This window comes from Lactuca virosa, chromosome 1 (genome assembly GCF_052849685.1).
Source record: "Lactuca virosa cultivar CGN04683 chromosome 1, Lactuca_virosa_CGN04683_v6, whole genome shotgun sequence".
NCBI lineage: Eukaryota > Viridiplantae > Streptophyta > Magnoliopsida > Asterales > Asteraceae > Lactuca > Lactuca virosa.
The window spans coordinates 183497827-183517128 of record NC_136426.1 but is presented as its reverse complement, the minus strand read 5'-3'; the positions used below and the strand labels follow the sequence as shown (position 1 = coordinate 183517128).

At 31.3% G+C, this 19302-nt stretch overlaps 1 protein-coding gene across 1 annotated transcript; it reads left to right on the top strand.

Annotated features, from left to right (window-relative positions):
• The first annotated feature begins 7499 nt into the window (after positions 1 to 7499).
• Positions 7500 to 17033, top strand: LOC145162861 (heat shock cognate 70 kDa protein-like). The gene is made up of 4 exons (XM_079081862.1): positions 7500 to 7621; positions 7807 to 7853; positions 14814 to 15042; positions 15148 to 17033. The coding sequence occupies exons 3-4, from the start codon at positions 14832 to 14834 to the stop codon at positions 16824 to 16826; spliced, it is 1890 nt and encodes a 629-aa protein (XP_078937988.1). The 5' UTR covers positions 7500 to 7621; positions 7807 to 7853; positions 14814 to 14831; the 3' UTR covers positions 16827 to 17033.
• The last annotated feature ends 2269 nt before the right edge of the window (positions 17034 to 19302 follow it).

Genomic DNA, 19302 nt, shown 5'->3' with positions numbered 1-19302 from the left:
TATTTGATTTTTTTGTTATTTTTGTTTATCATATATTACTACAAAATAATTTGGATCTGATTTATAAATCAATTATCCATCCGTCCATATGGAATCTTTGATATGGAATCTGATATATAATATACACCACAAAAATTGCTAGGAATTCATGACCATGGAATTTTCTAGGAAGTCATCAAACGGAAGTTGTTAGGGATTCATCACCACCAAGTTTGCTAGGAATCCACGACCATGGAATTTGCTAGGGATTCATCACCACGGAATTTGTTAGGGAATCAACACCACAAAATTTGTTAGGGAATTATCACAACGGATTTTGCTAAGGATTAACTACAACATAGTTTGTGATCGAATCCTATTACGGAATACACGACGGAATACCATATACCACGGATTTCATTTCGTTGTCACAATTGCGACAGAATGATTGTTTCCCTAGCAAACGCTCGCTACAGAGTTTTTTGGGACGAAACTCGGTCGTCGGAAATTCCATCGCTATTCGTCCTTTGCAACGGAATTTCAGCTTTTCGCAACGGAATCCTTCCCTAGCAAAATCGTGTTTTTCTTGTAGTGTCTCCGCACTGCTATCGACAAGTATGCATGCATATGAGTTATTGAGGAGGAACGTACTGGTAACCATGATAGGATCCTCTATCGCTTCTTCGTGCCCTATGGCCAAAATTCTTCCCACACCACCAGTATTGGTATTTCCCGCCTTTGGGCAATCTCTCTTGAAGTGTCCCGTCTCCTCACAACCGTAGCAGGCTCCGCTTACTCTGACGTTGGGGACCTGGGTGATTGGTTGTGCCGGTGCCTTACAGAAATAGGTAGTATACCCCTTCTTGTTTCAATTTTTGTAGTGCAACTCTCGGTAGGGTCCGTGGTGATGAAAGTTACACTTGTTGCATTTAGGTAGGTTTCCAACATATTTTATCACTAGTGTTGGAGTGGCAAGGGTAGTGGCAGCGTGAACAACAATAATTTGTTGTTTCTTAGCGGAGTCTTGTGTTGGCTGGACTTTCTTCTTGTTCCAGAACTTTCTTTTGTTATTTCCTCCTTTTTCTTGCTCGGGGGTAGCCGTCATAGTGCCATGGCTGACTATATGATCCATAATTCGTTGTGCTAAACGCTTGGCACTATCAAACATGATTGGGTTTGAAGCTATCATGTTTCCTTGAATCTGGGGTGATAGTCCCCACATGTAACGCTATACCTTTTTACCCTCCGAGGTGACCATCCCGGGACATAGACCAGCTAGATCGCTGAATCTGGCAGTATACTCTGCAATATCGGAGCCTGTCATTTTGAGGTTCCAGAGCTCCTGCTCTAGTTTTTGTATTTCGCCCCTCGGGTAGTACTCCGCCAGCATCATGATTTTCAAGTCTTCCCAGCTCATCGATTTAGCTACTGGGAGAGTTAGTGACTTGACATGGCCATTCCACCAGGAAAGGGCCCTGTCAGAGAAAGTGTAGGCCGAAAATTTGACTTTGCTTCCCTCTGGGAATGCGCATATCTCAAACACTGATTCTGTCTTTTCGAACCATCGTGTCAGAGAAATGACACCTCCGCTTCCATTGAAGGATTTGGGTTTGCCATTAGTGAAGTCTTTATAGGAGCATTCCCTTGGGTGTCAGTGGCTTTCTCCGTGGTTAGAATTTGTACCGTTTCCCACCCCACTTGCACCACTAGTGTTGATTTTTGCCATGGCGCCTGCCACAACAGCTGTTACTGCAGTCTGAAATTGTGGAGGTGGCGGCAGTGGTGGAGTTGGAGTTGTTGGTATGTTATTGACACGCCTGTTAGATCTATGTGGTGGCATCTTTCTGCCAGAAGGTTTTAAAGTGAAAAGACGATAAGTCTTCAATAGTGGTTATAAGTCGGGTATCATTGAACTAAACTATATTAGTTCTTACGCGCAATCATAATCCGACTTTTAAAGTATTCTGTAAACAATTCATAAAAGAAGTCTATGTAAAATAAACTTATGAATTCTAATAGTGATGTCTCAAATGAAATCATGTGGCTTGATCCATACTAGGTCTTTCTATAATCACTTAGTGTATACAAGTTGTATATAATCAAGATTGAATAGACCATCGGATAAGTGGTTTTACCCTAAGCCCACAACCAAACAAGGAACAGGACTTAAAGCGGACTCACAAATCCTAAGTCTATAGAATATTAATTATATATAACCCTAACGCATACACTTAGTAATCATAGGTCTACCAGTATGGGTCCTTACACATTGTTGTTATGGTTCCATAGTGTCCTAAAATACTCCTATAGTATTTTATTCTTTATGTTTGGTTCTAGAGTTTCCTTGTATGGAAAGTTTGGTAAGTTTTAGACTTGTTGTTCACTACAACTATTCCCTGGCATATGCTAGTCATCTCTTGGATAAATATAGTTGATTAGGCTATATTCATCCCAAACCTGATAACATACCCCAAGGTCTACTCATAGTGTTCAACTTATCTTAATACTTTTTTGTTGTTCTGTTATGACACTGTTCTAGTGTGTATGTATGTATGTATACTTTTATAAAAATATTATCATATTTTAGAAGTATACTTCTTGGTCAGAGTGTTTTAGTCTCATTGTATTTATATTTATATATCTTACATGGTTTGATATACTTAGTTCACTATAAACAATGCTCCGATACCAATCTGTCACACCCCCAAACCGGAACGGCGGAAACGTCCCGGGGCGGGTGACATCATGTACAGTAACATAACAATTGAATAATAGATATCAAAGCATCACAACCATCATTTTGATGATATAGTATTTACATTGTATTCAAATCTTTGTTTGTTTGACTCCAAATAGATGACAGAAGTATAAGACGTGACGCTACTATGCTCCGTCTTCTCAAAAACCAATGGGAATACCTATCTACTGATTCCCTGAGAATACAAGTGGTTTGAAAAAGTGTCACCAATTAAGTTGGTGAGTTCATTAGCGATTTGTATGAGAAATCTGCCATTTTCCTTTGTAAAGTGTTAGAGTTTGATTTCCAAAAAATCCAATATTTTCTTGTAAAATGAACTGTAGTCTTAGATACCCTAAGACTGGAAATGTATGCATATTCTTGTACTTAATAGTAGAATTTTACAGTTTTAAGTTAATTAAAACCATTCAAATGTATTTTCTCTGAATTGTCAGTTGTATTGTACTGATAAGTAGTATAATGTAGTTTTTTATTATTTAAATAAAACTAGTTGAAAATAGTGTACTTCTTGTAGCATAATAGAGTGTATTTCTGGAAAGAATCCCATATTTTCCTCTATAATCCCTTAGTGTATACAAGTTGTATATAATCAAGATTAAATAGACCGTCGAATAAATGATTCTAACCTAAGCCCACAACTAAACAAGGAACAGGACTTAAAGCGGACTCACAAATTCTAAGTCTATAGAATCTTAATTATATATAACTCTCACGTATACACATAGCAATCATATATGAATTGTAGTCTTAGCTACCCTAAGACCGGTATATATAAATATTGTACTTGAAAATAGTATACTGTAGTTTTATCATTTATAAAAACTACTTGAAGTAGTGTAAGTTATTCCAGTAAACCAAATGTATTAGTTAATACCCCATGTGAGTTATTATAACCATGCTATCGACTGGTGGCCTGTTACGACGTTCTTTAGGCGTCGGAATGTTATGACATTTTTCACTCCAGACCTGTCGGTCTAACTATAGCTAACAGTTTAGGTGCGGGATTGTCAGTCCCGTATAGATCTATACACAACTATCACGCTCTCCCTACAAGAGTCTCTGATTATAATACAAGACTTTAGTGAGTACTCTGTAAAGTACGTGAAGATAGTGCCTCACAAGTTTGTATCAACTGGTTTACTTGTAGTGTAATGAAAACTATTTTTCTTATAATTGTATGTATTACCCTTTCGTAGTGTTTATATAACATACAAATAATTATACTTTTATATAATTATTTCTTTGTCCCAAATAGTAAAATAGTATGAATGTTCCATAAACTATATCAGTTATAGTTTATAAATATTGTTTCGTTGTAATAAATAATCTTTTGTGTGTATTATTATTATTATTATTATTATATATATATATATATATATATATATATATATATATATATATATACTATAATAAATGAAGATAATTTTGCCACATGTCAATCTTTAATGAGTTTTGACACTTGTTATTTTGTGATACTTTTTAAATAAATAATATTCACATGTCAATTTATGATTTTTTTTTAATTTTTAAAATTAAAGTCACATAATACTTATACTTATATATGTAAAGTATAAATATAATAGTAAATTGCAATTAATGTGTTTCTTCATTCCTTATTTCAAAATTTTATTTTAGAAAATACTTATTGTTTACATTTTAATATTTTATTTTTTTAATCAATCCGTGTAATACACGGGTTTTACACCTAGTATATATATATATATATATATATATATATATATATATATATATATATATATATATATATATATATATATTGTAAGAACAAACTAGCGTAGTCGTGTTCGTTTTTCGTGGCTTTGTATTTTTAGCAAAAACATTGTATGTATAAGTTTCACAATTTGGAAAAAAAGCTACTTCATATTTTAGCATTTTTTATGTATAACATGTAATAAAGCATATCATTTTTTCATTTTCAACACAAGTTTTCTTGTGTTTAACTTGTATCCCCCCCCCCCCCCAAAAAAAAAACATTGAAAATCACGAAAATGTGGGGGTATGAACTCACCTCGAGTGTGTGTTCTTGGTTAGATAACGTAGTGATAGCGATGATCATCGGGTTAGAACACATGAAAATAGTCGTATCCTAATAGTATTAACGCACGATATTGTGTGTAAATTAGTTGAAATAATAATTAAAGTGTTGTATAAAACACTAGATTATATAAGAAACTTACAAAGATTTCTTAAGAATTTCTTGAAGAACAAACTTTCCTGGGGAAAGTTTGAAGATACTCTGGACATAACTTTGAAGATATGAAGATTTTATGAATGTTCTTGGGTGAATATGAAGATTTGAATATATGAATGCGGTTCTTGAAAGAAAATTTTAGAAGTTTTCGAAGTGTAAAGTGAGAAATGAGGTATGATTTCGGTTTAAGCATATAAATATGGGGTAAAAGTGATCTAACATTTGCATTGAGATATGTATTTTATCACCTAGAATAGTGTGCCACCGATTAAAAAGAAAGATTTCGGCCTATCTATACCGAAATCTCATGATTTCGGTCCAATGCATCCCACCGAGAAATGTAGTATTCTGTCCAAATGTGTTTTCGGTCTACAGGTTCCAACCGAGAACTAAGGATTTCGGTCTCGCAGGTTTTCGGTCTAACAAGGGATTTGGGTCTGAAGTTGGAACTTCGCATGATTTCAGTTAGAAGTGATTTCGGCCATGAATAGATTTCCGTCTAGGATAAGATTTGATTCCTAAAACGGAAAACTCTAAATTAAAGCTCAATTTTATACTTTATGTTTTATGAATAAATAAATTGACTTTTAATTTGATGTGTTTGACTTTTATTGACTTGTTTTGACTTTTGTTGACTCGAAATATCCGATTGTTAAATTAAGGGTAAAGTTTCCAACTTTACCCGTTAATACCTCAACTTCATGGGTTTAGTTCAAACCCTAACCCCTTTTGGACCTAGATCTTGGTCCATAAGCCATTCCTTCTCCAAAATAATGTATACCAACATAGATCTGGGCCTTAGACATCATTTGAACACGTAAAGCTTCTACATTTTGCTCCATGCATGGCCTTTTGGAGCTTAAAAGGCCAAAATGATATCTTAGAGTTTGCATGGGAGCTCCAATGGCATAAAGTTTGCACATTTATGCCATAACAACTCTTTAAGGTCCTAGATCTGGAAGGATATCCACTTGGGTCATCCATTTCCCAAAGGGTCAAGGTTTTTGGACCCAAAATTCCATAGAAATGAAGATGAAGAGATCTAAGAAAGCGATAAGCAAGGTTGAGGCTTGCTTACCCGAAAATCTTGCAAATAGAGTGGAGTTTTTGGATCTACTAGCTTCTCCTTGAGTCCTCAAGCTTCTCCTTCTTTCCTCAAACTTCAAACACATATGATACACTTAAAAATGGTTCAAAAGCTCTCAAAATGCACTAGGGTTTCGTGTTTTAGGGTTTAGGACTTGGAGACTGTAAGGGAGGCCAACAAGTGGGGATTAAGAAGCATAAATAGGGTGTAAAACCCCGAATTAGGGTTTCACTCTGGCAGCCCTATTTGTCGAGTTGGGGCTCTCAACTCGTCGAGTAGGTTGCTAAAAACCCGCGTCCCTTCTAGTCTCTACTCGACGAGTTTGAAGCTACCAACTCGTCGAGTTGCTTAATGAAAATGAAACAATTATTATTTAAATGCGTACCAGTAACCAGACGTTACAATTTTTTTATCCAAAAAAATAAAAAAATTACCGTTTTTTTGAAATATGTGTGAAATATTCTAGTAGAATATTAGAATATTTTACTAGAATATTAGAATATTATATATATATATATATATATATATATATATATATATATATATATATATATATATATGACAAATCTACTAGAATACTAGAATATTCTAACATTATAAAAATCACATTAGAATATTTATAGTGTAATATTGTACTAGAATATTTCACATATTTGAAAAAAAACAGTAATTTTTTTTAACTTTTTTATTTATTTTTTTAGGTAAATAAAATGACGAAAATAATAATTAAAAAAAAGAATTTTCGGATTTTTCCTTTTATTTTGCATTTTAAAACTATTTTTAGATTGTTTCTCACGGTTTCACAAAATTAACATGCTCTCAAAGAATTTTCGGATTTTTCCTTATATTTTGCCGCTTTAACGCTCCAGTGTACCGGCAGCGACGGGGTATGCTTAATCATAAATGATTATATGACAGAGAGGTATAATCATATATGATTATACATTCTTATACGTATATTCCTAATCATAAGTGATTATACATATATGTCTATTCACATATTGAGTAATAATATACGATTATGACAGTTGGTGGTAGAAGATGTGGTGGTGATAGAGGTGGCGGTGGTATAAATGACGGAGATGACAGTCGTAGGGTCGGCTGGTGTCAGAGGTGATGGTAGTGGTGTTGGTGTTGGCGATTGTGGTGGTGGGGATGGTTGCGGAGGAGAAAAGAACGGGCGGCGCTATATGATCATTTATGATTATAACATGCATATCAAGTCGGTACGCCGGAGGGTTAGAGCGGCAGATGTGAAATATGTGGCTGGGGTTGAATCTCAAGATCTCTATTTTATTTTTAATCTCAACGTGTGTATATATATATATATATATATATATATATATATATATATATATATATATATATATATATATATATATATATATATATATATATATATATATATATATCAAGTGGTTATAATACACCAAGCAAGCCTTTTAATATTCTCGACGACTTCTAAGTCTTTAAAAACTCAAAATAATAGAGAAGGAGAAGACATATAATTTTGAAATTGCTATGTATATATAGAATATAGATGAAGGGATGGGAAGAAGTGGATTCATACATTCATTCGGAAAAGGTAAAGCTTAACATATTTCCTCATGAACCTTTTACTTATAATATTAGGAAAGAATTTCCAAAAGGAGTTGGCTCAAAATTCCAATCCAAAATGATGCGATTTTAAGTTGTTCTAACTTTTAATATCTTAATATTATGTGACATGAACCTGGCACTTGTGCGTTTTTCTGATTAATGTGTATGCAGGAAAATAGGAGATACACATAAACAAGAGATCAACCACAAAATAAACGGTTAGTCTTCAACTCAATATGCTGTAAAGGTTTTAATATATATATATATATATATATATATATATATATATATATATATATATATATATATATATATATATATATATATATATATATCCAGTAATAAAAAGAAAATTATAGGAAGTAAGAAGTTTTTTTCTACATATTTTTTTACGAACAAAACAAATAAATCACTAAATGAATAAAAAATAACATGATTCACCAAATAAATTCTCAAAAAAACATCTCTATAATTCATTTATACAATGATTTTGTTGTTATTCATTTAAATTGTCATAAAAGTAATTTTTTAATTTACTTAAAAATAAATCATGAAGATGTTTTTTTGGGAATTTTTTTTGTGAATAATTTTACTTTTGAATCATCTAATGATGCATTTTATTTGTTCGTTAAAAAATATACATAAAAAAATTTCTTACCTTCCTACCAAAATTTTTCTTCTTATTTGATCTTGACTCTATATATGGGGAAAACACATGAATCATAGAAACCCTAGATATACAATTTATAGAAAAAATTTATTTCATACGTCTATATTTAGTTATTTTTTTTTATTTTATAAACCTCAAAATCATATATATTTACTTAAATCTGATGATTTTTTTTTTCAAATTAAACAAAAAAATAATTAGTATTATAATTTATTTCCAACGAATTTATACATTTATATGCAATTTTATTTTTTCTAAAGTACAAAGAAAAAAAAGATATTTCAAAAGTATTTATTTTTACGTATTTCTTTTATTTTTTAGGGCTTTTAGGGTTTATTTATTTTCTATTTAACCAATTATAAAACGCTTATGAGATATTTCATCATGAACCTTTTACTTATAATGCGAAAAAATCTCCTAAAGGAGTTGGCTCAAAATTTCAATCCAAAATGATTTGATTTTAATTTGTTCTTTCATTTAAAATCTTTATTATTATATGACATGAACCTAACTCTAGGCCGTTTTAACCCCATATATATATATATATATATATATATATATATATATATATATATATATATATATATATATATATATATATATATATATGGGAGGGTGCATTGGAAAACGTTTGAATCATAGAAAACCTAAAAATTCAATGAAAATATATAGAAAAAAAATTCTTTCATGTCTCTTTTTTTTATATATTATAAACATCAAAATCACATATATTTACATAAACCCGATCAAAACAAATTTGATAATATATATATATATATATATATATATATATATATATATATATTATTTTTTTAATTTTTTCCAACGAATGTATACATCTATATACAATTTTACTGATTCTTACGTAAAAAAAATATAAAATAAATAAATAGATAAATAAATAAAATTGATATCTCAAAGTATTTATTTTTACGTATTTCTTTTGATTTTTTAGGATTTTAGGGTTCATAGATTCTCTATTTAACCCATTATATATATATATATATATATATATATATATATATATATATATATATATATATATATATATATATATATATATAGACACACACACACAAACATACATACGTAACGTTCCATTTTAACAACCAAAAAGTTTCATTTTATTAAAGCAAAGCTTTGCAATTATAAATCCATTATCAAGAAAACCGTTTATCCAAATTACAATTATTGGAAATCTGAGTAATATTAAAGCGCAGAATCTTCATTGCTGCTGATGAATGTGTAGAGTCACGCCTTCGCATTCCATGACCAACGATGATACCTAAAACAATAAAAAACTAGGTATACACAAAGCTTAGTGAGTTTCCCCCAAAATACATCTTACGATAAACATACAAGCATGCATAACGGCCCACAATCATCGGATTGGAATGCACATGCCCAATCAGTCCACAGACTTGAATACCAACATGCAACGGGTCCAGTCAGCCATCGGGTTGTAATACCCAGGGTTTGTTGGCCTATCGCCTCAACCCAACCGCTCTTCCCGAGCCTCCATGCCTACGACATACTACCGACCCAAACCAGGTATCTTGACCTACAACACCAAACAGGACCGCCTCAACCCACTACCACGATATGTCAACCTATAAACAATCAAGGATCAAGTAGGCACAAAATAGAGGCAAACAACAATCATACAAATCACTACCTCCTACTAGTCTTCTATCAAAACAATGTACCGCTACTAGATGGCCTCCATGATATGCGTAACTATAAGTAACCAGAGGTAAGATAGCCACCCGAACAGATGATCCGAATCTAGAGTTACAACTAAACAAGGAACAGGCAAGAAAGCCTAGATCAAGAGTTCTCAAGTCATCCTACATGACTACATACAACCTCTCGGGCACTCCACTAGATGATGAAAAGCAAGTACAGGTAGACATACAGATCTACAGATCTCTACCGGATAGTAACATCATATATATCAGGATATAGATCTAACAGATCACTACATCATAGTAACATTAAATATACCAGGATAAAGATCTAACAGATCACTACAGCACAACAACATCCTATATATCAGGATATAGATCTAACAGATTACTACAACATAAAAACATCCTATTTATCGGGATACGGATCTAATTGATCACTATAGTACAACAACATCCTATATACCAGGATACAGATCTAACAGATCACTACAATACGGTAACATACTAAATACCAACAATCCAAGGAATACATAATCGTATATACTCAAATGTGAGATAGACATCGACTTAAGTCACAAAGTTTCCACCTTTATGACTTTCCATGCCTAGAAAAGGTCCAAAAGCCAAAACCCTAACTTATTAATAAATTAAGACATCATAACTCTTGCATGGAAGGGATAGAAGGACCAAGATCACATTTTAATGGTTCCTAATAGTTTCATAATGGATAAAGTTTCCAACTTTATCCATTAGAATGGTCCCAACAAACAAGATCTAGTCTTTAAGACTCAAAAGGGACCAAAAGTATATCCTTTTCAACTTAATCCATTAAATCCAAGTCTCCAACCTTCAGATCTGAATCAATATGATATTTAGATGGATAAAGTTTCCAAATTTATCCATAACAAGGTCACAAACTTTCAAGATCTAAACTTTATGCACTTAAATAGACCAAAAGCTCATAACACCCAAAACTATCTAGATCTAACAAATACATCAACAAGATTCAAACTTTATACCTCCAGAAGAAATACCAAAATGAACAAGGTTTGGATCTATATGCTTCAATGCAACCAACACTTCTCCAATGAACTCCTTTTTCTCCAAAATGCACCAAGAACACTCCAAAACACTTAAAAACACATTCTTTTGCTCACAAGGCTCAAACTAGTGTTAGGGTTTCAAGGGGGGACATTAAAGAGGTGGAGGCTGAGAATAGAAAGGGTTTGGGGGAGTTAATGAGCTTAAATAGGGCTCAAAACCCTCAAATTAGGGTTTGACATCTGATCGTGTACACCTAGCATACGCCTAGTACACCCAACGTACTAGGTTGGGCCTCCGCGATTGTCCATGTCTACTACGCCCAACGTACACCCCGTATGCCCAACATACTAGAGTAAACCCAAACCTCCCTATATTCAAACGTTCATAACTTCTTCGTTCTAAGTCTAATTTCAATGATCTTTATATCCACATAAAGGTGTTGAAGAGCCCCATAGTATTATCTAAATATCTTGTACTAAAAACTTCTCGAACAAAACTCCATATTTAATGCAACAGCCCAACCTATGACTTTTTCCTTTCTACCCTTCGGCCAAAACACAATTCAAGGATAAAATCTCTGAACTATCATTACCTCCTTCCACAATGACTAAACTTTGCATCCCCAAGTCCCAAAGCCTTATACAATCGAATTACGGCCCACGACTCAAAAATGGATATATATATATATATATATATATATATATATATATATATATATATATATATATATACACACGCACACAAACACATAGACAAATACACACTAGGAGAATTCCCACATAGGTTAAAAAATAATGTTGACATATTGAAAAATATATATGCCATTTAAAATAGTTATGCTTTTAACATTACCATTTACATAATACTTTTTACGTTAGGGTTCTTTTAAATAACTTTTAGGATCGATTTATTTAAGAGTATACTTATGTGACCAACTTTTAATTTCGATGATATATATATATATATATATATATATATATATATATATATATATATAATTTGATAATACTTTTTATCTATTATTGTTAATTAATTTATCAAATCATATTGAAAGATTCTCTATTATTATAAATATAGATTTTGGATATTATTTTAGTTAATTTTACAATACGATTGAGGTTTGGATTTAACACGTTTAAACAATTTTAACTATTTAAAAAAACTTTAATTGTTTTTTAAAAGTTTACTTGAATATTAGTTTAGGTTTTTAATGTAATATCTTATTTAAATTAACAGATTAGATATATTATCTTGAATGTACTTTAATTTTACTAACATAAAAACATAAAAAAATATCTTCCAACTTTTCATATTTGAATCACTATCCACATCAAATATATGAATGTTTTATGTTGAAAAAACATATATACTACTAATATATTTATAAATGTATAGGAAAGTAAAAAAAATATTTACTAAATTACATTAACTTTAGAAACATGAAAATATATCTAGTAAAGTGATCATAAGATATAATTTAAAAACACTTGATTAGTTGTTATTAATTGGTTGAAAATTTAAGGTTTGTGGTCGTTTCAAATGAATATGGCGTAAATATATGATATATTTTGAGCTATATTTATTTGGATGAGCTATTTTATAATATTTATATATATACATAAACGTAATATATATATAAAGAAATTCATTTAATTTTTTTCTCTAACTTTTTTAAGGTAGTCTGTTATCCTTATATATATATATATATATATATATATATATATATATATATATATATATATATATATATAAAGTTCTACAAAGAACCGTTTTAAACCATGGAACAAAGAAATCAATTCTAACTATAGATTTTCATCACTTAGGGTGGACGTACATGCATCAAATTATAACAAAAAACATATTTTATTTCTTCATTTTATTTTTATTTTTATTACTAACCTTTTATCGAAAAAAAAATTAATATCCATTTTTTGTAGACATCTATATTGATATGCAAAATATTAACTTTTTCAAAAAAAAACTCGCTCCGTTTTTGTTAGTTTTTTTAAATATTTAGGTTTATTTTTTATCGAAAAAATAACATAAATATATACAGTTTAGATTCACACTGTGAAGAAAATTCAGTTGTGAATTTTACAAAAATAATTTATGAGTAATTAAAACCTGTAAAATATTTTAAAATTACAAATATATATAGTTCGATTCAAATTTGAATTTCACTAAATTAATGTGTGAATGATCAAAATTTTGAAATAGTATGTCAGATTCAAATTGTGAATGCTAAAAACAAAATTATATGGATTTTAGATTCACGGTGTAAATCTATTCACAGTATGAATCTGATTCACAGTTTGAATTTGACTAAAAAAAAAACTATTTTTTTATATCGATATGAGTGTTTATTTAACAAGTATAAAAAATTATGAATTTTGATATACTTATTTCAATTTTTTCATTTAAAAATAAGCATAAATTTAAAAAAACGGACAATACAAGGTGAGTTTTTTGAAAACAAAAAGTTCATTTTTGTATATCAATATGAATGGCTATGGAAAAAAGTAGTAGAATAGGTATATATTTAGAAAAATACACAAGATCATGAAATTTGTAAGAGACCATAAGTATAGTTTCCATTGTGTAAATTAAGTGTGGTTTCCATTATGTAAATTGTCCTTGAGTGCTAACATAGTTTTTTTTTTTTTTTTTTTTTGGTGATTGCAATTAGGAAATGTCACATTGGTTCTCACACTCAAAAACTTTTGTATAATTTAAAAAATGTATAAATAGAGCAAATTTGGGAAATTAAAAACATTTTTGAAATTTGTAAAAGAACCATCCATATAATCGTCCCAATTTACGGATTAGTTCTTATTGAGTGATACTTATTTTAACATCTGTTGTGATTACAATTACAAAAGGTCACGTTACCTCTCTTACTGAATAAATTTGGTTTAATTTTAAAATGTATTAATACGAAAAGTAAACTGTCATTATCAAGGAGAGTTAGTAACTTCAATAACTTTGGAAAATTAAACAAGGTAAACTATTTATAAGAGAAATCCACACAATCTGATCAATTTGTGCTTTTGTTGTGTTGTATAGAGGTACTTATTTTGACACATCTTCTGTGATTGCAATCATAAAATGGCACATTAGTTCTCATTCTCAAAAACGTTTGTGTAACTTACAAACGTGTTAATACGCCAATAAAATTACTACTATTGAAGATAGGCAACAACTTAAATAAATTCCTCATAATTTCTGGTTTTTAATTCTTGTTGGGAGGTACTTATTTTAACAAACCATTGTTGATTGCAATTTGAGAAAGACACTTTAGTTTTTATACTAAAGCTTTTTTATTATTATTTAAGAACTTATTAATAAGAGAAGTAAATTATCACTATTGAGGAGAGGTAACTTCGGGAAATTAAACAAATTATTAAATTTGTAAGAGAACCATCCATATTATCTGTGGAATTTATTGTTTAGTATTCTTGTTGAAAGGTTCTTTATTTAGCATATTTGTTTTGATTTCAATTAGAAAACGTCATATTATTTCTCATATTTAAAAACCTTTGTTTAATTTAAAAGTGTATTAATACAAGTAAATTACAACTATTGAGGAGAGCTAGCAACTTAACTAACTTCGGGAAATTAAACAAAGTATGAAATTTGTAACAGAACCATCTATATAACTTGTGCAATTGTTTAGTATTCTTTTTAAGAGGTACTTATTTTGCTGAGATGCAAATTATATAAACAGTAAACTAAAATAATTGTCAAAATGAATAGTCATTTTGTTTCTTATAATACAGCTTTGACTTGAGTGCATCATGGAAAGTAAAGCTATTGCAACTATTGGAATTGACCTTGGAACAACATACTCTTGTGTGGGTGTTTGGCAAAATGACCAAGTTGAGATCATAGCCAATGATCAAGGAAATAGGACTATGCCATCTTGTGTTGCTTTCACCGCTGATGGACGTCTGATAGGTGAAGGTGCTAAGAACCAAATTGCTATGAACCCCACCAACACCATTTATGGTTCGTATTTTATTCCTTTACGTACTCCATTATTTAACTCTTTGAATTTATAAAATAAAAACTTGTTATTCATCTTTGATTACAACAAATATGGTGAATTTCTAGATGCAAAAAGATTTATCGGGAGGAGATTCAATGATGCTAAGCTTCAAGAGGACATGCAATTTTGGCCTTTCAAAGTTATAAAAGGAAGTAACGACATTCCAAAGATTGTAGTTTCATACAATGGTGAAAAAAAGGAGTTTTCAGCTGAGGAAATTTCATCTATGGTTCTTATGAAACTGAAAAGTATTGCAGAGGCGTTTCTTGGTAAAACTGTACATGATGCAGTCATCACTGTTCCAGCTTATTTTGATGATTCCCAGCGCCAAGCAACAAAGGATGCTGGTTATGTTGCTGGACTTAATGTTCTACGATTAATCAATGAACCTACCTCAGCTGCAATTGCTTATGGATTAGATAAGAGAAGTGATATAACTTGTGATACAAATGTGTTAATCTTTGATTTGGGTGGTGGTACTTTTGATGTATCTCTTGTCACCATTGATGTCAGAGGTAAGATAAAAGTGAAAGCTGTTACTGGTGACACTCACTTAGGTGGTCAGGATTTTGATAACATGATGGTGGAGTATTTCGTGGAGAAATTCAACAAAAAGCATAGGACAAACATGAGTGGGAATATAAAGGCACTAGGGAGATTAAGAGTAGCTTGTGAAAAAGCAAAACGACTTCTCTCTTCAACTGCTGAAACTGTTGTTGAACTTGATAGTTTGCATGAGGGTATTGATTTTTTTATGAGAATTACTCGTGCAAAGTTTGAATATTTGAATGGAGACTTCTTTAGTAAGTGCATAGAGATGGTGGAGAATTGTTTGGGTGATGCAAGAATGAATGTAAATGATATCGATGAGGTAGTCCTTGTTGGTGGGTCAACAAGGATACCTAAGGTTCAAGAATTGTTGAAAGAATTCTTTAATGGAAAAGAGCTTTGTAGGAGGATCCATCCAGATGAGGCCGTTGCATATGGTGCAACTATTCTTGCTGCAAAGTTAAGTGGTGAAAGAAGTCAAAAAGTGAACAACTTAGAGTTGGATGATGTTGTCCCTCTATCACTTGGTGTAGCTGTGGTTGATGGCTCTTTATCTGTCATTATTAAAAGAAATACCTCAATACCAACCAGCATGAAAAAAGATTATGTTACATCCCAAAATAACCAAAGTGCTATAGCTTTCGATGTATATCAAGGTGAAAGAATTAGGGCTGTTTATAATAACTGGTTAGGAAATTTCAAAGTTGCAGTCCCACTTGCCCCAAAGGGTATGTCAAAGGTAAAAGTGGTCTTTGAAATTGATGATGATGGCATTCTAAAGTGCTCAGGCGAAGAAACAACGACTGGACTAAAAAGGAAGATTATAATTAGCAACGAAAAGAAGAGGCTTTCAAAGGAAGAAATCAACAAAATGCTAGAAGATGCTCAAAAGTACAGATGTGAAGACGAGGAGTACACGAAGAAGATTTTTGCGTATAATGCTTTGGAGGAATACATTGACAATTTGAATAGAAAAATAGAGACTATGAGAAGTAGAGAGAAGGATATGATCCATAAAGAAGAAATAGAAAAAATAGTAAATGGGATAATGGATTCAAGAAAAATTCTTGATAGAAACAAGGTTGCAGATTGTGATAAGTATGAGAAGACACTAGCTGTACTGAAAAATGTGGTTGTTCCCGTCATCGGCCACCTTGCGTCAGCTTTTATTCAAAACAGTACGAATTTATTCTAAACAACTAAGATCCTAAACTATAAACACATTATTTTACCATATATTATATTATTATGGACTATTTTTTCTATTTTCAATAACATTTGGACATTGTATTTTCAATATTTATGTGTATGTGTGAAACATTCGATGATATATTTGCGAAATTTCAATTTCTTTTTGTAAAGTTTCTTACGTCGAATCAATATATTTATTTCTTATTTTTCATTTTTGTGTCACATGAATTATGCACAAAAAAAATTCATATGGCTGCTTTATGTATGGGATATATATGAATGATAGTATGAAGTCGTGTATATATATATATATATATATATATATATATATATATATATATATATATATATATATATATATATATATATATATAAACCCTATTTATCTCGTGCCTCCTAAATTATAACTACAGGGTTTTTTTTGACGCCACGTATCCTACCTTCTAAACGACGGGACAGATCTTGAAGGAGTGCATTTGGCCGGATTTGATGTAGATGTAGATCCATTGGATCCATGGGTCTCGTCACCTCTCTTGAAGACGTCGTTTCATGTCACACCCCCGAACCAGACGGCGGAAACGTCCGGGGGCTCGTATGACTAACAATTGAATTATCATCACAATGAATATACATGAAACATAACACATTCATCACCAACATTACATACAACAACCAACATTGTTCACATCAAGTACATTGTTATAAATTACATAAGTTCAAAGTATTAATAGTACGCTGAGTGATGTTACACAAAATAAATCCATACATACTTGAAAATCTTTCTGCTTAACAATTACCTGAGAATACAAGTTATTTTGAAAACGGTCAACATATATAATGTTGGTGAATTCATAAGTATGTTTGAGTAAAAGTCTTTCTATCTTTCGTAAAAACCCAGAAAATCTGATATTTTTGTAAAATGTCCGAAAATGATGTGAAAATCAAGTATAGATGCATGTGTGAATTTCATAGTAGTAACATATATGAATGTAGTTTAGATTTCTTTGTATTGTAAGTAAGTGATAATTGAATATTAATATTTCCCCAGAAAATCCGATATTTTCTGATTTATAATAATGCCGAGGTTCTTGTATCGTTAAATAAGTGGTTTTGTATTGACACAATCGAAGGGTTAATCTCCGAAGTGTTTAATTTGGTATTGGATCTCTATATGAGCCGCTATAACCGTACATGATAATGACTAGGTTGCCTGTCGTGGCATTTTTCCAAATGCCGGTATTTGCTCAAGGTTTTGTCGCCCTAGACTGGCCTAGTCTAGCTGTAGCGAACAGCTAAGGCGTGGGGGGTCACTCCGTATAGATCTATACACAAACTCCCGCTTTCCCACCAAGAAACTCTGGTTATAACTACAGGCTACGATTGTACACTCAAAGGTGCCAACCGACACGTCTCACTAGATTCTCAACCTTTTGTACTATGTTTAATGTTTACGTGTATGTTGTATGTTATCAAATCCAAAGGTACATATACAAGTATACGAAATTCAATAATTATGTAAAGGTATAGCTACGATCTACTAAGCATGTGAATTTCAGTCCAAGCCCAATTAGCATGTAAATGGACCACAAAGGCCCAATAACATGTAAAAGGGTAATTTGGACCCAATAGGCATGTAATTGGACCACCAAGGCCCAACAAACATGTGACCCATAACTCATGCCCAAATTAACATGTAAATGGGCCGCAAGGCCCAATAAACATGTCATGGAAAATATTGGGCTCAATATACACTTGAATGGGCCGTTAAGGCCCATTGGCCATGTAATGTGAATATTAGGCCCAATAAAATTGTTATCGACGTATTTCGTTCATTCGTTATTGTTCTGTTGTTTATTTTAGCTCGAGATTTACCAACTTAATCATAAAAAGTCTTCCTTTTTGTAAAAACGTCATTTTTGGCCAATAAACCTCAAATTTTCAATTAAATCCCAAAGTTTTGTAAAAATAACACTTTAGTCCATAATTTATAAAAAATTGTAATTTCGTCCCAAATGTTTAGAAATTCACGGTTTTAGTCCAAAAATTTATATTTTGATATTTATGGCCCAGTTTTGCAGAAAAGTGCATTTTCAGCCCCTTGTTTGTAAACTTTTACACTTCCGGCCCAATTTTGATAAAAGTTACATTTTTGGTCCCATTTAGAAATAAATGTTATTTTCACCCATAAATTTGGTTTATTTACATTTATGACTCAATATTTGGTCAAATAACATTTTTAATCCCAAAACTTTCATTTTTTTGCAAATTTGGGCCCAAAACCGTGAGGCCCAAATGTTTGGCCCATTAAGCTAAAATTTACATTTTTGCCCATTTGGAAAGCATGTTTATCATAAAAATCCATTTTTATACAAGTAGGACCTATTTGGTCCTTATAAAAACATAAATGTCACTTTTTGCCCTTATCTTTTGTTTTCTTGAAAATTTTGATCCTTAACAAGGTTTTTGCCTTAAACTTTTAT